This window comes from Pseudophryne corroboree, chromosome 12 (genome assembly GCF_028390025.1).
Source record: "Pseudophryne corroboree isolate aPseCor3 chromosome 12, aPseCor3.hap2, whole genome shotgun sequence".
Taxonomy (NCBI): Eukaryota; Metazoa; Chordata; class Amphibia; order Anura; family Myobatrachidae; genus Pseudophryne; species Pseudophryne corroboree.
In genome coordinates, this window is record NC_086455.1 from 131931773 (window position 1) to 131951847 (window position 20075).

A 20075-nucleotide genomic window follows, 5' to 3' on the forward strand; every position below is an offset into this window, starting at 1 on the left:
TACCAGAGAAGTTTTTTGGTTGAGACGAGAAGCCATCATGTCTATTTGTGAGCAACCCCACCGGTTGATTATTTGCTGGAACACCAGATGGTGGAGCCCCCACTCCCCCGTGTGGAGATCGTGACGACTCAGAAAGTCAGCCTTCCAGTTGTCCACACCAGGAAGATTGCGGACATTGCTCTTGCATTTCTTTCCGCCCAGAGGAGTATCTTTGACACCTCTCGCATGCAGGGTCTGCTTTTTGTCCCTCCTTGTCGATTGATATACGCAACTGCCGTGGCGTTGTCAGACTGTACCTGGATCGCGTGATCCTTGAGCAGAGAAGAGGCCTGAAGCAGAGCATTGTAGATCGCCCGAAGTTCAAAAATGTTGATAACTGCGCCCTTTGGGTGACAGCTCCCCATCCCCATACACTTGCATCAGTCATGAGGAGGGTCCAATCCTGAATCCCGAAACTCCGGCCTTCCAGGAGATTGGAGGACTATAGCCACCACAGGAGGGAAATCCTGGCCTGAGGTGACAGCCAAATCATCCGGTGCATCTGTAGATGCGATCCGGACCACTTGCTCAGGAGATCCAACTGAAACGTTCTGGTATGCAACCTCCCATACTGGATCGCCTCGTATGAGGCAACCATCTTTCCCAACAATCATATGTAAAGATGAACGGACACTCGAGTAGGTCCGAGTACCATGCGGACCATCTCCTGAAGTGTATTCGCCTTGTCCTCTGGTAGAAACACCTTCTGGGCAACAGTATCCAGCAACATCCCCAGGAACAGGAGCATCCGAGTTGGCTCCAGGTGGGATTTCTGTAAGTTGAGGATCCACCCATGGTCCGACAGAAGATGAATAGTGCGGTCTATATGGAGCAACAAAAGCTCCTTGGATCGTGCTTTTATCAGAAGATTGTCCATGTTGGCCCTTTTCGGGACGAATTCCAGTTCTTCCAGGCCCGCAATCACTGCTCGCAAAGATTTCATCTTGAACACCTTCAAATAATGATTCAGGGATTTGAAATTCAAAATGGGTCTGACCGAACAGTCTGGTTTTGGCACCACAAACAGGTTTGAGTAAAACCCCTTGCCGCGTTGCAGTATTGGTACTGGAACAATGACGTGGGACTGGACCAACTTTCGGATGGTCCTGTTGCAACGTAACTTGCATATCCTCCAAAACTGGTAAGCTTGATTTGAAAAATCATTGGTGAGAAGTACTGTCGAACTCCAGCTTGTAGCCCTGAGAAATGAGATCTCGGACACAGGTATCCTGGCAGGAAGTCTCCCAGGCGCGGCTGCAGTGACGCAGTCGAGCTCCCACCTCGAGATCCCGTCGGGGTGGGTGGGCACAGTCATGCTGAGGCCTTAGTGGACGCAGAACCGGTGGACTGTGCCTGAGAACTGGTGCTTGCAGGTTTGCATTGGAGGCACTTCTGGCCTTAGATCGAAATCTGTGAGACCGAAAGGACTGGACAGATGGTAGGGATAGGAGCATCTCACCGGCAGGGCCCCAGAGGAGAGAAACATGGATTTCCCAGCCGTAACTTTGGAAATCCAGGTATCCAAATTCAACCCCAAAGAGTCATTCCCCAGAAAAGGGGGGGGGGGGGGGGGGGGGGGGATTCCACACTACGTTTGGATGCCGCGTCTGCTATCACACTGACACAACCACAAGGCTCTGTGCGCCGACACTGCCATGGCAGAAGTCTGAGCATTAATGTTCCCCATCTCCTTGAGAGAATCACAGTGGACACGTGTAGTGTCCTGAATGTGTTTTAGGAGGGCTAGCTTAGTAATTAAGGGCATATCCCCCGAGAGGCCCCCCTGAATTTGAGTGGCCCGCAATGACCGGCCTTTGTGATATACCGGCTGCTGTGTATATAAACTTTAGGGTAATCTCTATCTTCCTATCCCCAGGATCCTTCATGGTAAAGGAACACTGCCTCTTTAGACAGGCGAGACACTGATACATCCACCCCAGGGGGTTCCTTACCAACCTTCAGGAGCAAATGGGAAAGTGCGCAAAAACTTTTTGGACACTTGGAGTTTTTTGCCTGGATTTTTCCAGGCCTGTTTGAATAAGTCATCTAACTAACACTGTAGAGTCAGATAAAGTGACATTAGGCTTGTTCTACACAAAGAAAAACGACTGCTGTGACGCAGCGCCCTCTAGAGGGAGCTTTAACGCGTTCTGTATAGCCAGAATTAGGGGTTTAATCCCATGAGCAGAATCGGGATCCAGGTCATCCCCATCCTCCTGTATATCATCATCTGTATGAGAGTAGAGCAAGTAACCCACGCATGAGATGGGGGGGGGGCTGTGCCTCTGCCCTAGCAGCTAAATCTGCAACAGCTTGTTGGAGTAGCTGAGTCTTCTGCACAGTAGCAGTGAGCTGGGACGTCATATCGGACATCATAGTTTTAAGAGACCCTAACCAGTGGGGCTCTGGACTCTCTCCACCAGTTCCTTCACTAATTTGTGAAGATTGACTGCATTATTCACATGAAACAGTATCCGTAGATAATGGAGAGAATCTGGTGTGACATACACTGCAGAGCTTGTGTTTACCCATGTTTCACGGTAAGCACAAAAACATACACAGTTATAGTGCAAGCCTGCCCTACTGTATGTGAGAGGAGAGAGAGAGAAAGAACACCAGCACACCCTGAGCTGCACTGCCCCAGTGAGGCTGTCAGCTCGCTAATACAGTAAACACTAATAATTTTTGTCCTAAATAGGATCCAGATAGTGTACACAAGCGGTTCTCCCCCTATGCTACACCCTGTACCAGATATCCAGCGTGGCCGAGGAGTCAGGAAGCGCTGCGCGTGCTGTGGATTGCTGCAGAGTAAGCAGAAGAAGGCGCCAAAATGCCTCAGGTCCCGCTCTGATGTAGCTCCGCTCCCTCCAATGGCGCCAGAGTTACACTAATATATATATATATATATATATATATATATATATATATATATATATATATATATATATATATATACTGGCAAAGTCTCCTTTTTAGCTTAAAACATCACAACAAGTGCTTGTCAAGCTTTTTGTGCCAGTTCCACACGGGGTATCTTAGTGGGTCCCCCCCCGGGAGGTTCCCGTATGCCGAGCCCGTGGCCAGCCGCAATTTGGACCGGAGCCCCCGGTTTGGACTCACCACCGATGTCACCTTGATGCAGTGTTAGGGGTGTGCGGCGTACTGCGGTTGTGACAGCCAAGGCGCAGTGCCCCGACGAACAACAAACCCTCAGGAAGGTGGTCCTGCAGCGGGGAAGCGGCTCTGCAACTCTTAAGGCCGGTGACACCCCCCCCCCCCCCTCCCCTAACTCCCACGGTGCAGGTATGATGTTGCCCAGACAGCATACCAAAAATAAACAGAAAAAAAGAAAATTGAAGAAAACTCTCTGGAGCTCAGAGCTGTGCATCCTCTCTTGAGGGCACTTTTTTCTAAACTACCTGTGGGAGGCGGCATAGAGCGGAGGAGTCAGCACACCAAGTTGAAGAAATTTAAAGTGCACTGGCTCCTTTGGTCCCCCTCTGTACCCCATCGTACTAAATTCCCCAATATCCCTTATGGATGCTAGAGAAATATGACAAATAAAACTATAAAGCCCATTCACATATGTTTATAATCCCTTCAATACCACACATATTAAAGAATAGGCACTGTTCTTATTCATCCACAGTGTGGTATTTCACCCTGATAGATGTACACTGTTACACCAAATACTGTCAGTTTAATATTTGTAATGACAACTAACCCAAAACAAGACAAATGCATACACATCATACCCACTAGCTTTTTACTCTCTTATTCATATTAGCTTTTACATGCACAATAACAGGAAAGAACCCCAATGAATAACTAGAGTTCTATAAAACACTAGTACAATGTAAGTAAATAAGCCACTGGATATCTAGTGCCAGACCAGTTTACGCAGAAATGCATTTGAAATATGCCAGTGGGTATATATCTTTATTAACACAGAAAAGAAGAAAAAAAAACCACAGTTGTGTAAATTTGTCCTAACAGACAATACTAAAAATAGTCTCTGAGGTCACCCTACTTTTAGCATTTTTCAAGGAAAGTAAAATGGTGTGGACACAGTGGTCAATTGTTCTGAAGTATGGATGTAGTAAGGTAGGGATAGCCATCGATAGTTATCATCAATGTTTTGCAAGTGATGGTTCTCAATCAAAACAGGAACAGCCATCAATGGTGGAAGCTATCAATTGTTTACAAAAATGAAAATAGGAATAATTCGTGCGCACTGTCTACTAGCAGCTGGTAATGTCTCAAAGGCTCCTAGAGGTTTCCTTCACCCCTCACCCACAAAGTGCACAACAAAAAGAAAATGGAGACTGAGACTTAACTAGCGCTTCTTGTTCCTGATGATGTTTGTTTTCCACAGGCTTCCGTCACTCACGGGTAAATGTCAGATCATTTAGAACTGTGGTTAAACAGTTCTAAAAGCGCATGGGAGATGGTATGGGGATTTCCGGATAATCCCACCACACACACGTTGGTTCTTACTGGATACCGGTCCTTATGTCCGTCCTTCGGCTTGTTAGGAGGTAACCTACGCGTTTCCACCCCGGGCTGGGGTCTTTGTCAAGGTTCAAAAAGTCTGAGCATTCAGACTTTTTGAACCTTGACAAAGACCCCAGCCCGGGGTGGAAACGCGTAGGTTACCTCCTAACAAGCCGAAGGACGGACATAAGGACCGGTATCCAGTAAGAACCAACGTGTGTGTGGTGGGATTATCCGGAAATCCCCATACCATCTCCCATGCGCTTTTAGAACTGTTTAACCACAGTTCTAAATGATCTGACATTTACCAGTGAGTGACGGAAGCATGTGGAAAACAAACATCATCAGGAACAAGAAGCGCTAGTTAAGTCTCAGTCTCCATTTTCTTTTTGTTATCAATTGTTTACAGTCAGTGGTTTCATGCCATTGAGGCTGATGGCCATCCCTAAAGTAGAGAGCAGCCTAAAAGCAAAATTTGTAGCATATCCAGTCAAAAAAAATAAAGAATATGTAGGGGGTTAAAATTTAGGACAAAGAAACTTCCCTAAAATACTAAGGGGGGTATTAAATAGTTTTTTTGGGCGGCGATAAGTAATGGACTGAGCTATTTAATGGTTTTGCTGTTCTGACATGACTATTACTTATTGCGCCCGAATGCACTGGGCTTAGATGCATCAAATGCTAAACCTATGCAAAGGCCTAAGTTAGCGCGCCTAAACGTCGTATTTTCAGATTTCTACTCGCCACCTCAGGGGCAGAGAGCAGAAATCAAGCACTCGTGCCCAATCAGAAAACAATTGAATATGGCACCCAAATAATTAAATTCCCTTTTTGACTAAAGAACAAATGTACAAAATGTTACATATTTTACGGTACAAATAGGCTCAAGCCAGGTATACAGATATCAGTATCACCAGTACATTCAGAACTGTAGATGTGGCCTGCAATAGAGATGTCACTTCCTAAAACACAGATGCTCCAAACCAACAGAAAAGACTATAAGTTTGCAGAATGTGGAAATCAGTAAGGAATGTCTCCGAGTATCTCTCCTGATATTATATACCCCATTAGACATTTATACACTAACTCATTGTATATCTACAGCAGTGTAGCGGTCAATTTTTATGCAAAAAAGCAAAATATTACATTACAGACCATACTCAGAAAATGTGAAATTGCTTGTTGAGGCAGTGTCAGTTTTGTTCACATATGGAATGAAGATATTATTCAGCTAAAGTACTGACCGTGGTAAAAAAGGCACTAAAGGAGAACTTTTGTGGTCTAAGTGGGAGATGCAATGGTTTTATTTTGGGTACCGACTGAGCAATTCAGTTGTTGCTGCCAAATAATCGAAAAGTCTGTGATTTTGGTCACTCAAACTATTGTTTGGGGGCGCCATAACCATTACTTTAGATGGGTTTAGCCACTTTACACGACCAAAACCAGTGGCTATAGGTGCGACAACTGAAATAAGTAATTGGAGTCCATGTAAGTTGCGCCTGATCAGAGCAAATATTGAACAGCTCTGTCAGGCGCCCATTGAAACAATTAAATTTCTCCCTTAGAAAGAAACATCACGGATCAGGTGAACAAGTTCGTACTAAGGGGCTAATTCAGACCTGATCACTAGGGTGCGTTTTTTTGCATCCCTGTAATCAGGTAGTTGCTGCCTACAGGGAGAGGGGGAAATCGCTGTGCGATCGCATGTGCAGGAGAGCTGCACAAACAGAAGTTTGTGCAGTCTCTGCACAGCCCAGGACTTACTCAGCCACTGCGATGGTCGGGGGCCAGAGCTGACGTCAGGAATCCTGCCTCCAAACGTCTGGTCCCAAACGCCCTCTTCCTCTCAATCTCCTTGCGTTTGCCGGAGCGATTGGATTTTTCTCACCATTCCATCGCGCCTGCGCATGGCGGTGCATACGCGGTTCAGGCCTGATCGCCCACTGTGCAGAAACGCACGGCAGCCATCAGGTCCAAATCAGCCCCAAAATGAAGATAAAGTATCATTGTTAGATCCCTCTAATCGGAAAACAATGGACTGTCCATTCAACCGACCTAACGATGTGGTAACGGTTATACACAAATGATAGTGTGTATAAAAACTTACCAGTCACATGATGTGATTGGAAGAACCAGTTGTGACGTCATTTTCACTAGTTCCTGTGGCCAGCATATGGGTCGGTCATTTGTACACACACAAGTAGATGTGAATAACTGCCAATATATCGCATCTGCCATGCAGCATGGCTGATGCGCTATATCTGTGAAATAAGTCATTCACAGATATATCGCGTGTATTCGGACACTGTCAGCGGATCCATCGGCATAGTGTGTACACAAGCTTACTGCAGCTCTGTCTAGAGCTAATAAATTACCATTCACTTCCCCACGCGGTAAGCCCGAGGGGACATTTAACGTGGATATTTACAAACAGCCTCCGAAGCAGTGAGGAAAAAATAAGAATTTACTTACCGATAATTCTATTTCTCGGAGTCCGTAGTGGATGCTGGGGTTCCTGAAAGGACCATGGGGGGATAGCGGCTCCGCAGGAGACAGGGCACAAAAAAGTAAAGCTTTACTAGGTCAGGTGGTGTGCACTGGCTCCTCCCCCTATGACCCTCCTCCAGACTCCAGTTAGGTACTGTGCCCGGACGAGCATACACAATAAGGGAGGCATTTTGAATCCCGGGTAAGACTCATACCAGCCACACCAATCACACCGTACAACTTGTGATCTAAACCCAGTTAACAGTATGACAACAGAAAGGGCCTCTTAAAGATGGCTCCTTAACAATAACCCGAATTAGTTAACAATAACTATGTACAAGTATTGCAGATAATCCGCACTTGGGATGGGCGCCCAGCATCCACTACGGACTCCGAGAAATAGAATTATCGGTAAGTAAATTCTTATTTTCTCTATCGTCCTAAGTGGATGCTGGGGTTCCTGAAAGGACCATGGGGATTATACCAAAGCTCCCAAACGGGCGGGAGAGTGCGGATGACTCTGCAGCACCGAATGAGAGAACTCCAGGTCCTCCTTTGCCAGGGTATCAAATTTGTAAAATTTTACAAACGTGTTCTCCCCCGACCACGTAGCTGCTCGGCAGAGTTGTAATGCCGAGACCCCTCGGGCAGCCGCCCAAGATGAGCCCACCTTCCTTGTGGAGTGGGCTTTTACAGTTTTAGGCTGTGGCAGGCCTGCCACAGAATGTGCAAGTTGAATTGTGTTACAAATCCAACGAGCAATCGACTGCTTAGAAGCAGGTGCGCCCAACTTGTTGGGTGCATACAATATAAACAGCGAGTCAGATTTTCTGACTCCAGCCGTCCTTGCAATGTATATTTTTAAGGCTCTGACAACGTCCAACAACTTGGAGTCCTCCAAGTCGCTAGTGGCCGCAGGCACCACAATAGGTTGGTTCAGATGAAATGCTGATACCACTTTAGGGAGAAAATGCGGACGAGTCCGCAGTTCTGCCCTATCCGAATGGAAGATTAGATAAGGACTTTTATAAGATAAAGCCGCCAATTTAGATACTCTCCTGGCAGAGGCCAGGGCTAGTAACATAGTCACTTTCAATGTGAGATATTTCAAATCCACCTTTTTCAATGGTTCAAACCAATGGGATTTGAGGAAATCTAAAACTACATTTAGATCCCACGGTGCCACCGGAGGCACCACAGGAGGCTGTATATGCAGTACTCCCTTGACAAAAGTCTGGACCTCAGGGACAGAGGCCAATTCTTTTTGGAAGAATATTGACAGGGCCGAAATTTGAACCTTAATGGATCCCAATTTGAGACCCATAGATAATCCTGATTGCAGGAAATGTAGGAAACGACCCAGTTGGAATTCCTCCGTCGGAACCCTCCGATCCTCGCACCACGCTACATATTTTCGCCAAATGCGGTGATAATGTTTCACGGTGACTTCCTTCCGTGCCTTAATCAAGGTAGGAATGACTTCTTCTGGAATGCCTTTCCCTTTTAGGATCTGGCGTTCAACCGCCATGCCGTCAAACGCAGCCGCGGTAAGTCTTGAAAAAGACAGGGACCCTGCTGTAGCAGGTCCCTTCTCAGAGGTAGAGGCCACGGTTCGTCCGTGAGCATCTCTTGAAGTTCCGGATACCAAGTCCTTCTCGGCCAATCCGGAACCACTAGTATTGTTCTTACTCTTCTTTGCCGTATGATCTTCAATACCTTTGGTATGAGCGGCAGAGGAGGAAACACATACACTGACTGGTACACCCAAGGAGTTACCAGTGCGTCCACAGCTATTGCCTGTGGATCTCTTGACCTGGCGCAATATTTGTCCAGTTTCTTGTTGAGGCGAGACGCCATCATGTCTACAATTGGTCTTTCCCAACGGTCTATTAACATGTTGAAGACTTCTGGATGTAGACCCCACTCTCCCGGATGAAGATCGTGTCTGCTGAGGAAGTCTGCTTCCCAGTTGTCCACGCCCGGGATGAACACTGCTGACAGTGCTATCACGTGATTCTCCGCCCAGCGAAGAATCTTGGCAGCTTCTGCCATTGCACTCCTGCTTCTTGTGCCGCCCTGCCTGTTTACATGGGCGACCGCCGTGATGTTGTCCGACTGAATCAACACCGGCTTTCCTTGCAGGAGAAGTTCCGCCTGGCTTAGAGCATTGTAGATTGCTCTTAGTTCCAGAATGTTTATGTGAAGAGACTTTTCCAGACTCGTCCATACTCCCTGGAAGTTTCTTCCTTGTGTGACTGCTCCCCAGCCTCTCAGGCTGGCGTCCGTGGTCACCAGGATCCAATCCTGAATGCCGAATCTGCGGCCTTCTAATAGGTGAGCCTTCTGCAACCACCACAGAAGTGACACCCTTGTCTTTGGTGACAGGGTTATTCGCAGGTGCATCTGCAGATGCGACCCTGACCATTTGTCCAACAGATCCCTTTGGAATATTCTTGCATGGAATCTGCCGAATGGAATTGCTTCGTAAGAAGCCACCATTTTTCCCAGGACTCTTGTGCATTGATGTACTGACACTTTTCCTGGTTTTAGGAGGTTCCTGACCAGATCGGATAACTCCTTGGCTTTTTCCTCTGGAAGGAAAACCTTTTTCTGAACCGTGTCCAGAATCATTCCTAGGAACAGCAGACGAGTTGTCGGGATTAAATGGGATTTTGGAATATTCAGAATCCACCCGTGTTGTCTTAGCACCTCTTGAGATAGTGCTAAAGCTGTCTCCAGCTGTTCTCTGGACCTTGCCCTTATTAGGAGATCGTCCAAGTATGGGATAACTAATACGCCTTTTCTTCGAAGAAGAATCATCATCTCGGCCATTACCTTGGTAAAGACCCGAGGCGCCGTGGACAATCCGAACGGCAGCGTCTGAAACTGATAGTGACAGTTTTGAACAATGAACCTGAGGTACCCTTGGTGTGCGGGGTAAATCGGAACGTGTAGATACGCATCCTTGATGTCCAAGGATACCATAAAGTCCCCTTCTTCCAGGTTCGCTATCACTGCTCTGAGTGACTCCATCTTGAACTTGAACTTTTTTATGTAGAGGTTCAAGGACTTCAGATTTAGAATAGGCCTTACCGAGCCATCCGGCTTCGGTACCACAAATAGAGTGGAATAATACCCCTTTCCTTGTTGTAATAGGGGTACTTTGACTATCACCTGCTGAGCGTACAGCTTGTGAATGGCTTCCAACACCCTCTCCCTTTCGGAAGAGACGGTTGGTAAGGCAGACTTCAGGAAACGATGAGGAGGATCCGTCTCTAATTCCAACCTGTACCCCTGAGATATTATCTGCAGGATCCAGGGGTCTACCTGCGAGTGAGCCCACTGCGCGCTGTAATTTTTGAGACGGCCCCCCACTGTCCCCGAGTCCGCTTGAGAGGCCCCAGCGTCATGCTGAGGTTTTTGCAGGAGCCGGGGAGGGCTTCTGTTCCTGGGAAGGAGCTGCCTGTTGGTGTCTCTTCCCTCTTCCTCTGCCTCGTGGCAGGTACGACAAGCCCTTTGCTCTCTTATTTTTGTAGGAGCGAAAAGGCTGCGGTTGAAAGGTCGGTGCCTTTCTCTGTTGGGGAGTGACTTGAGGTAAAAAAGTGGATTTCCCGGCAGTAGCCGTGGCCACCAAGTCTGATAGACCAACTCCAAATAACTCCTCCCCTTTATACGGCAAAACCTCCATGTGACGTTTTGAATCCGCATCGCCTGTCCACTGTCGTGTCCATAAGGCTCTTCTGGCTGAAATGGACATAGCACTCACCCGAGATGCCAGTGTGCAAATATCCCTCTGTGCATCACGCATATAGATAAATGCATCCTTTATTTGTTCTAACGACAGTAAAACATTGTCCCTATCTAGGGTATCAATATTTTCAATCAGGGATTCTGACCAAACTACTCCAGCACTGCACATCCAGGCAGTTGCTATAGCTGGTCGTAGTATAACACCTGCATGTGTGTATATATTCTTTTGAATAACTTCCATCTTTCTATCTGATGGATCCTTAAGTGCGGCCGTCTCAGGAGAGGGTAACGCCACTTGTTTGGATAAGCGTGAGCGCCTTGTCCACCTTAGGGGGTGTTTCCCAGCGCGCCCTAACCTCTGGCGGGAAAGGGTATAATGCCAATAACTTTTTTGAAATTATCAACTTTTTATCAGGAGCAACCCACGCTTCATCACACACGTCATTTAATTCTTCTGATTCAGGAAAAACTGTTTGTAGTTTTTTCACACCATACATAATACCCTGTTTTACGGTATCTGTAGTATCAGCTAAATGTAACGTCTCCTTCATTGCCAAAATCATATAACGTGTGGCCCTACTGGAAAATACGTTTGAATTTCTACCGTCGTCACTGGAATCAGTGCCCGTGTCTGGGTCTGTGTCGACCGACTGAGGCAAAGGGCGTTTTACAGCCCCTGACGGTGTTTGAGGCGCCTGGACAGGCATTAATTGATTGTCCGGCCGCCTCATGTCCTCAACTGACTGTTTAAGGGAAGATAAACCATCACGTAATTCCACAAATAAAGGCATCCATTCTGGTGTCGACCCCCTGGGGGGTGACATCTGCATATTTGGCAATTGCTCCGCCTCCACACCAATATCGTCCTCATACATGTCGACACCACGTACCGACACACACCGCAAACTCACAGGGAATGCTCTAATGAAGACAGGACCCACTAGCCCTTTTGGGGAGACAGAGGGAGAGTCTGCCAGCACACACCACAAAGCGCTATATATACAAGGGATATCCTTATATTAAGTGCTCCCTTATAGCTGCTTTAATATATATATATATATAGCCATTAATGTGCCCCCCCTCTCTGTTTTACCCTGTTTCTGTAGTGCAGTGCAGGGGAGAGACCTGGGAGCCGTTCTGACCAGCGGAGCTGTGACAGAAAATGGCGCCGTGTGCTGAGGAGATAGGCCCCGCCCCTTTTTCGGCGGGTTCTTCTCCCGCTATTTTTCCAGTCAGGCAGGGGTTAAATATCTCCATATAGCCCCTATGGGCTATATGTGAGGTATTTTTAGCCTTGTATAAGGTTTATATTTGCCTCTCAGAGCGCCCCCCCCCAGCGCTCTGCACCCTCAGTGACTGCCCAGTGAAGTGTGCTGAGAGGAAAATGGCGCACAGCTGCAGTGCTGTGCGCTACCTTATGAAGACTGAGGAGTCTTCAGCCGCCGGTTTCCGGACCTCTTCACGCTTCAGCATCTGCAAGGGGGTCGGCGGCGCGGCTCCGGGACCGGACTCCACGGCTGGGCCTGTGTTCGATCCCTCTGGAGCTAATGGTGTCCAGTAGCCAAGCAGCAAATCCACTCTGCATGCAGGTGAGTTTACTACTTTCCCCCTAAGTCCCACGTTGCAGTGATCCTGTTGCCAGCAGGACTCACTGTAAAGAAAAAAACCTAAACTAAACTTTCTCTAAGCAGCTCTTTAGGAGAGCCACCTAGATTGCACCCTTCTCGTTCGGGCACAAAATCTAACTGGAGTCTGGAGGAGGGTCATAGGGGGAGGAGCCAGTGCACACCACCTGACCTAGTAAAGCTTTACTTTTTTGTGCCCTGTCTCCTGCGGAGCCGCTATCCCCCCATGGTCCTTTCAGGAACCCCAGCATCCACTTAGGACGATAGAGAAATCTGTGTTAAGTGCACCCTCTGTAGCAAGCTGCGCACTTAGCTCAGTAGTTGTGCGTTAATGTGTGTTAGCAGCGAGCTTACTGAATGTGGAAATTGCCAATTGAATAGCTTGTTTGGACAGTAAGCCAGGGTGCCGCAGAAGTGAGGTAATTCCCTCGGCTAATTGAATCTGCTCCATTGAGAGATGTACACGAGTCAATAAACTGGAAGTGTACCACTGAGATCTTTCAATGAATCCAGCATGGTCATTCCCTACTTCCCTGTCTAAAAATGATCATGCCACCCTGTCCTGGCAGTCACTCAGGCTTTTCGCTTATGTTCCGTAACGCTGGTGCTCTAAACTCACTTGCTACATAGTAACAGAATTTGATGGCAGCTAAAGGTGGGTACATACTGGCCGATATATCGCGGATCCGTCGGCCAGTGTGTACGGACTATATATCTGTGAACTCTGTCGTTCAGACATATCGCGTCGGCCCCGCAGCACAACCGACGGCCAATATATCTACCGATATATTGGCGCATCGCTGTGTGTATACGGGCAACCAGCAGGCCGCCCATACACATGCTGCGGCGGCCGGCGGTGACTGACAGCTGAACCGGGCGTGATGACGTCAGTCCCTGACGGATCGGGCAGTGTGTCCATAGATATATCTGCAGATCAATTGATCTGCAGATATATCTATCAGTGTGTACCCACCTTTAGAACCACTAAGCACATCTAGTCTGCCAATAGATTCTGTATGACAGTGGTTCCCAAACTTCTTTGAATCACGGCAGCCTATAGTATCAGAACTTTTTTCATGGCACCCATAGGTCAAAAGTTTCCTATCAAGAAATTTAGAAACAAATATTAAAGTAAGTTGTGTTTATTTGTCATCCTTAGGTTTAATTGTGTGGTGAGGGACAAGATGTACTTCTGTTTGTCCACATTTTATGACTAGCAGCCACCAGCACTGGTTTTGCCTATTACATTGACCATAAATAATTTGGAATGGTTCTGGACCACCAATCCAAGGCACTGCTGCAAGTTTTTTTACAGGTTTTTTAGTACAGGTTGAGTATCCCTTATCCAGAATGCTTGGGACCAGACGTATTTTGGATATGGGATTTTTCCGTATTTTGGAATAATTGCATACCATAATGAGATATCATGGTGATAGGACCTAAATCTAAGCACAGAATGCATTTATGTTTCATATATACCTTATACACACAGCCTGAAGGCAATTTTAGCCAATATTTTTTATAACTTTGTGCATTAAACAAAGTGTGTCTACATTCACACAATTCATTTATGTTTCATATACACCTTATACACACAGCCTAAAGGTCATTTAATGCAATATTTTTAATAACTTTGTGTATTAAACAAAGTTTGTGTACATTGAGTCATCAAAAAACAAAGGTTTCACTATCTCACTCTCATTAAAAAAATTCCGTATTTCGGAATATTTGGATATGGGATACTCAACCTGTATTAGAACAGCACAGTGTACCGAAATAGTTCTCACTGCCACATTCCAGACTTTTATAAATAAATGCCAAGGGTATTTGACAAGCAGCATTCATTTTATGTTTAGTCTATTCAGCTCAGAAAAATAGACACAATGACAGTGCCCCCTTGGCGAGAGCTAAAGGGCCCTACACACTTGGCGATATTGACGGACGACATGAAAGATATTGTTCAAAAATGAACAATAAATCGTACCGGCCAATTTGGCAGGTGTGTAGGGCCCTTAAGCTTAAAGAACTGATGAAAATATAAACATACTCATTTAAGATATGTTTCTTTTCATTTGTTGTATAGCCTCATAGTTACACAATCACACAAACTAGACTTGAGAACTATGGAGCAGGTGCACACAAGAGCCCTACTTGTTAAAGATTACATTTTCCCTTAACATTCATTTTTCCAACAACAATAAATTAGAAGTTACAATATAAATCTGCAATTTTCTCTGTAGTGGGCATCTCTGCACAGGGTGTGGTATGTTAGGTAGATTAGACTTAGGTCGACCACTATTGGTCAAGTAGGTGGACATGGCTTCTAGGTCGACCTGTACTAGGTCGACATGAGTTTTAGTTTTTTTGGTGTTGATTTCTCGGTACAGTGACCAGGAACCCCAATTAGTGCACAGTGTTCGCACGCCATGCTTCAGCAAGGTGCCTTTCTCCGCTACTGCTGCGCTTGGGCGGGGGCGCGCATTTACCCGTGTTTTTTCCTAGTATAAAAGGCTCCCCCTGCAAATTCCGGATCAAGTGATTCGGGAATCCTACCCGGGTAGCTTGCCGGGTTGAACACGTGTTCAACCCGGTAAGCTGTGTAGTGTGAACGGGAGCCAAGTCGATGCGACACGGCTCCCGTTTACAGTGTATGGAAGGGTGGCGCTGGGAGATCATGTGATCTCCCAGCGCCGCCCCTGCCGCGTCACTAGCAGCGTCACCAACCCGGCAATATGCCGGGTTGGTGAGCGCTGTGGGAAAGGGGGAGGGGGCTGTAGCACAGGTCGCAGCCGTGTCAGGCTCCCGGCTACGACCCATGCTATGGGTGGAAAAGGGGTATAAATGAACATGTACATACTGCAACCTAACACTATGGCAATGTTCAGAAGCCTGGAGTCTAATCACACTTCTTGTCGCAGGATAACAGATCTCAACAAGTGGAATTATATAAAAATATGACTGCAGTGTCCAGATTTTGGTATAAGAAGGATCTGAAGTGATCACATTCCTGCTCCGCTGTCTTTCTGCATGCTCAGGCACGAAATACTGATAAGGAAAGTTCTTTGCTTTAGGCAGCTGCATAAATAAACCAGTAAGGTTGCCTAAGGACTTATTACAGCAGAATGCTGCTTTGCCATAAAAGTGCAGAATATAAATAACACAGTGTAAGCACAGCAGTGTGACAGTGCACAGGTACACATCAGTACAGCTTGTAGCTGCCCAGCATGGATGGCACAGAGGTCCTATCAGGCGCACAATGGGGGTAATTCAGAGTTGATCGCAGCAGCAAATTTGTTAGCAATTGGGCAAAACCATGTGCACTGCAGGTGTGGAACATATTACATTTGCAGAGAGTAAGATTTGGGTGGGTTATTTCATTTCTGTGCAGAGTAAATAATGGCTGCTTAATTTTTACACTGCAATTTAGATTTCAGTTTGAACACACCCCACCCAAATCTAAAGGGGGGTACTCACGGAGCGATCGCTGCTTAAAATCTAAGCAATCTGACTAGATTGCTTAATTTTAAGCAGTGATCTCTCCATGTGTACCCCCACAGCGATAGCAATGCGCAACCCCTGCGCGTCCCTATCGCTGGTGCTAGATTGAGCCTGCATGCAGGCCAATCTAGCAGGTCACTCATTTCACTCGCTGGGTGAAATTAGTGCCCCCCCAGCACACATCGCGCTGTGCTGAGTGGGGGGAGAGATGTGTGCTGAGCGGTTCGCTCAGCACACATCTCTCCCCAAATCAGGCCGTGAATACGGCCCTTAACTCTCTCTGCATGTTATATCTGCCCCCCCTGCAGTGCACATGGTTTTGACAATCTGCTAACAAATTTGCTGCTGCGATCAGCTCGGAATTAGGCCCAATGTGTATCTGGTAATCAGAGACTGTAGTGGCCAGAAAGAGCTCATGCCCACACTGCTGGGCAGCAGCTACCACCCCCTGCCAGGCTCTCTTACTCTCAGTGCTGGGCAGCAGCACCCCCCTGCCAGGCTCTCATACTCACAGTGGGCAAAAGCACTCCCCTACCAGGCTCTCATACTCACATTGCTGGCAAGCAGCACCCCCCTGCCAGACTCTCATACTCACTGTGGGCAGCAGCACCCCCATGCCAGGCTCTCATACTCGCAGTGCTGAACAGCAGCACCCCCCTGCTAGGCTCTCATACACGCAGTGCCGGGCAGCAGCACCCCCTTCCTGCCAGGCTCTCATACTCACAGGGCTGAGCAGCAGCACCCCCCTGCCAGGCTCTTATAATGACTGTGAGAAAAAGCACCTCCCTGCCAGGGGGATCAGTACTAAATGCCGCCGGGATGGCAGGGGATGCGGTCAAGATGCCGCCGGTCAAAATACCGATGCCGGAATCCCGACCACACAATCCCGACAGGGGTGGCGAGCGGAACGCAGCCCCTTGCGGGCTCGCTTCGCTCGGCACACTATTATATTCTCCCTCTATGGGTGTCGTGGACACCCACGGAGGGAGAATATGGCGGGATTCCGGCGGTCGGGATTTTGACCGGCGGCATCTTGACCACATCCCCTGCCAGGCTCTCATACTCCCAGTGGGAAGCATCCCCCCACCAATCTCTCATATCACTGTGGGCAGCAGCGCCCACACTGCCAGGCTCTCATACTCGCAGTGCTGGGCAGCAGCACATCCCCCTGACAGGCTCTCATACTCACATTGCTGGGCAGCAGCACACCCTGCCACGCTCTCATACTCACAGTGCTGGGCAGCAGCACACCCTGCCACGCTCTCATACTCACAGTGGGCAAAAGCACTCCCCTGCCAGGCTCTCATACTCACATTGCTGGCAAGCAGCACCCCCCTGCCAGGCTCTCATACTCACTGTGGGCAGCAGCACCCACATGCCAGACTCTCATACTCACTGTGGGCAGCAGCACCCACATGCCAGGCTCTCATACTCACAGTGCTGGGCAGCAGCACCCCTCTGCCAGGCTCTCATACTTGCAGTGCTGGGAAGCAGCACCCTTCCTGCCAGGCTCTCATACTCACAGGGCTGAGCAGCAGCACCCCCCTGCCAGGCTCTCATACTCAAAGGGCTGAGCAGCAGCACCCCCCTGCCAGGCTCTCATACAGTGGGAAGCATCCCCCCACCAGTCTCTCATATCACTGTTGGCAGCAGCGCCCACACTGCCAGGCTCTCATACTCGCAGTAGCACCCCCCTTGCCAGGCTCTCATACTCACAGTGGGCAAAAGCACTCCCCTGCCAGGCTCTCATACTCACAGTGGGCAAAAGCACTCCCCTGCCAGGCTCTCATACTTGCAGTGCTGGGCCGCAGCACCCCCCTGCCAGGCTCTCATACTCCAAAAGCACTCCCCTGCAAGGCTCTCATACTCACATTGCTGGGCAGCAGCACCCCCCTGCCAGGCTCTCAAACACTGTGGGCAGCAGCACCCCCATGCCAGGCTCTCATACTTGCAGTGCTGAGCAGCAGCCCCCTGCCAGGCTCTCATACTCGCAGTGCTGGGCAGCAGCACCCCCTTCCTGCCAGGCTCTCATACTCACAGTGTTGGGCAGCAGCACTCCCCTGCCAGACTCTCATACTCACAGTGGGAAGCAGCCGCCGCACCAGTCTCTCATATCACTGTGGGCAGCAGCGCCCACACTGACAGGATCTCATACTCGCAGTGCTGGGCAGCAGCACACCCTGCCAGGCTCTCATACTCACAGTGGGCAAACGCACTCCCCTGCCAGGCTCTCATACTCGCATTGCTGGGCAGCAGCACCCCCCTGCCAGGCTCTCATACTCACTGTGGGCAGCAGCACCCCCATGCCAGGCTCTCGTACTCGCAGTGCTGAGCAGCAGCACCCCCTTGCCAGGCTCTCATACTCACTGTGTTGGGCAGCAGCACCCCCCCCCCCTGACAGGCTCTCATACTCACAGGGCTGAGCAGCAGCACCCCCCCTGACAGGCTCTCATACTCACAGTGGGAAGCAGCATCCCCCTGCCAGGCTCTCATACTCAGTGGGAAGCAGCACCCCCCACCAGTCTCTCATATCACTGTGGGCAGCAGTGCCCACACTGCCAGGCTCTCATACTCGCAGTAGCACCCACCTGCCAGGCTCTCATACTTGCAGTGCTGGGCAGCAGCACCCCCCTGCCAGGCTCTCATAGTACAAAAGCACTCCCCTGCCAGGCTCTCATACTCACATTGCTGGGCAGCAGCACCCCCCTGCCAGGCTCTCATAAATACTGTGGGCAGCAGCACCCCCATGCCAGGCTCTCATGCTCGCAGTGCAGGGCAGCCCCCAGCCAGGCTCTCATACAGTGTTGGACAGCAGCACCCCCCTGCCAGGCTCTCATAGTCACTGTGGTCAGCAGCACCCCCATGCCAGGCTCTCATAGTCACTGTGGTCAGCAGCACCCCCATGCAAGGCTCTCATACGCACAGTGGGCAAAAGCACTCCCCTGCCAGGCTCTCATACTCACTGTGGGCAGCAGCACATCCATGCCAGACTCTCATATTCACTGTGGGCAGCAGCACCCCCATGCCAGGCTCTCATACTCACTGTGGTCAGCAGCACCCCTATGCCAGGCTCTCATACAGTGCTGGGCAGCAGCACCCCCATGCCAGGCTCTCATACTCACAGTGCTGGGCAGCAGTGCTCCTTTGCCAGGCTCAGACCGCTGCTTGCTGTTCCAGTGTTTGATCTTGATTCCATGTGAGCGCAGATGCTGGATGACAGTGAGCCTGGCCAGGCTGGCATAGTCCGGGGCCGGCTTCATGCTGACGCTACCGGTGCCTGACACTCCGTCTAGTCTCGCTGCATGGGCAGATGCCACCTACCTCCTGCTCGTACCGTTACTCACCTCACCCGCCTCCCTGCGCCCATCACCAACTGACCCCGGCCCTATGTCACGTTCCACAGCCCCCACTAATCACTTACACACTCCGTGTCCTCTACCCCACTCACCCTGCCAGCCACCGTCATGTGACCAGCACCACCAGTTCCCTCAGACCTGCGCCTAGTCCCGCACTTCACGTCCTACTCCCGCACTTCACTTGCTTTCCCATCTACCCCACATCTCCTCCGTCCCCGGGCTTATCCCGACCCCTTCTCTCTCTCTCTCTCTCTCTCTCTCTCGTCCTGTCCCGTCCGTTTCCTCACAGTCTCTCTCTTTCCCTCCCGCTCTCCCCAACTACAGTCTCATTGGCCAGCAGAGGATTCAAACATCAGGCCCCTGGCTGCTATGGGAACGGGGCTGCCCGCGCTGCGCCTGAGCTAAACTAATATAATAAAACCAAAGCGAAGGGCGAGGGGCGGCGCTGGGTGTGAGGTAAGCGGTGACACGTCCGGCACGGGAGCCGTTGTGTGACGGTAGCGTCTAGTTTCTCTTCGTGGTGAGGAGGTCCCTAGCACGAAGGTAACATAGCGTTCAGTTTCTCTTCGTGCTAAGGACCTTTCCCATATGCCGCACTCGCAGGTTTCCCCTGTTGTGGGTAATAACAACGGATTAGTAATATACCAACCACACTGAGAGATATGTCTGAAAGATAAGAAATAATGTTATCGGCAAGATATAATATAAATTAAATAAATGCTAAACAGTAACTGCAGACCCTCCAACATGACCCGCCCCACTAGGTACAAAATGCTCTGTTTCTGGACTTTCCTCTTAATTTATGATTTCCATCACCTGTGTTGAA

The 20075-nt window shown here is 49.1% G+C and overlaps 1 protein-coding gene across 5 annotated transcripts in view; it reads right to left on the reverse strand.

Moving 5' to 3' along the window:
* ARHGAP11A (Rho GTPase activating protein 11A) overlaps positions 1-19812 on the reverse strand; it is a 188912-nt gene extending 169100 nt beyond the window's left edge. For 2 of the 5 annotated variants that reach the window (XM_063948035.1, XM_063948034.1), the window contains exon 1: positions 19016-19810. In XM_063948035.1, the coding sequence (XP_063804105.1) occupies positions 19016-19153 (138 nt within the window). In that variant the 5' untranslated portion in view covers positions 19154-19810. Of the gene's footprint in view, positions 1-19015 lie in introns of all 5 variants that reach the window. The other 3 variants (XM_063948031.1, XM_063948032.1, XM_063948033.1) reach the window with 3 other exon arrangements.
* Positions 19813-20075: the final 263 nt, after the last annotated feature.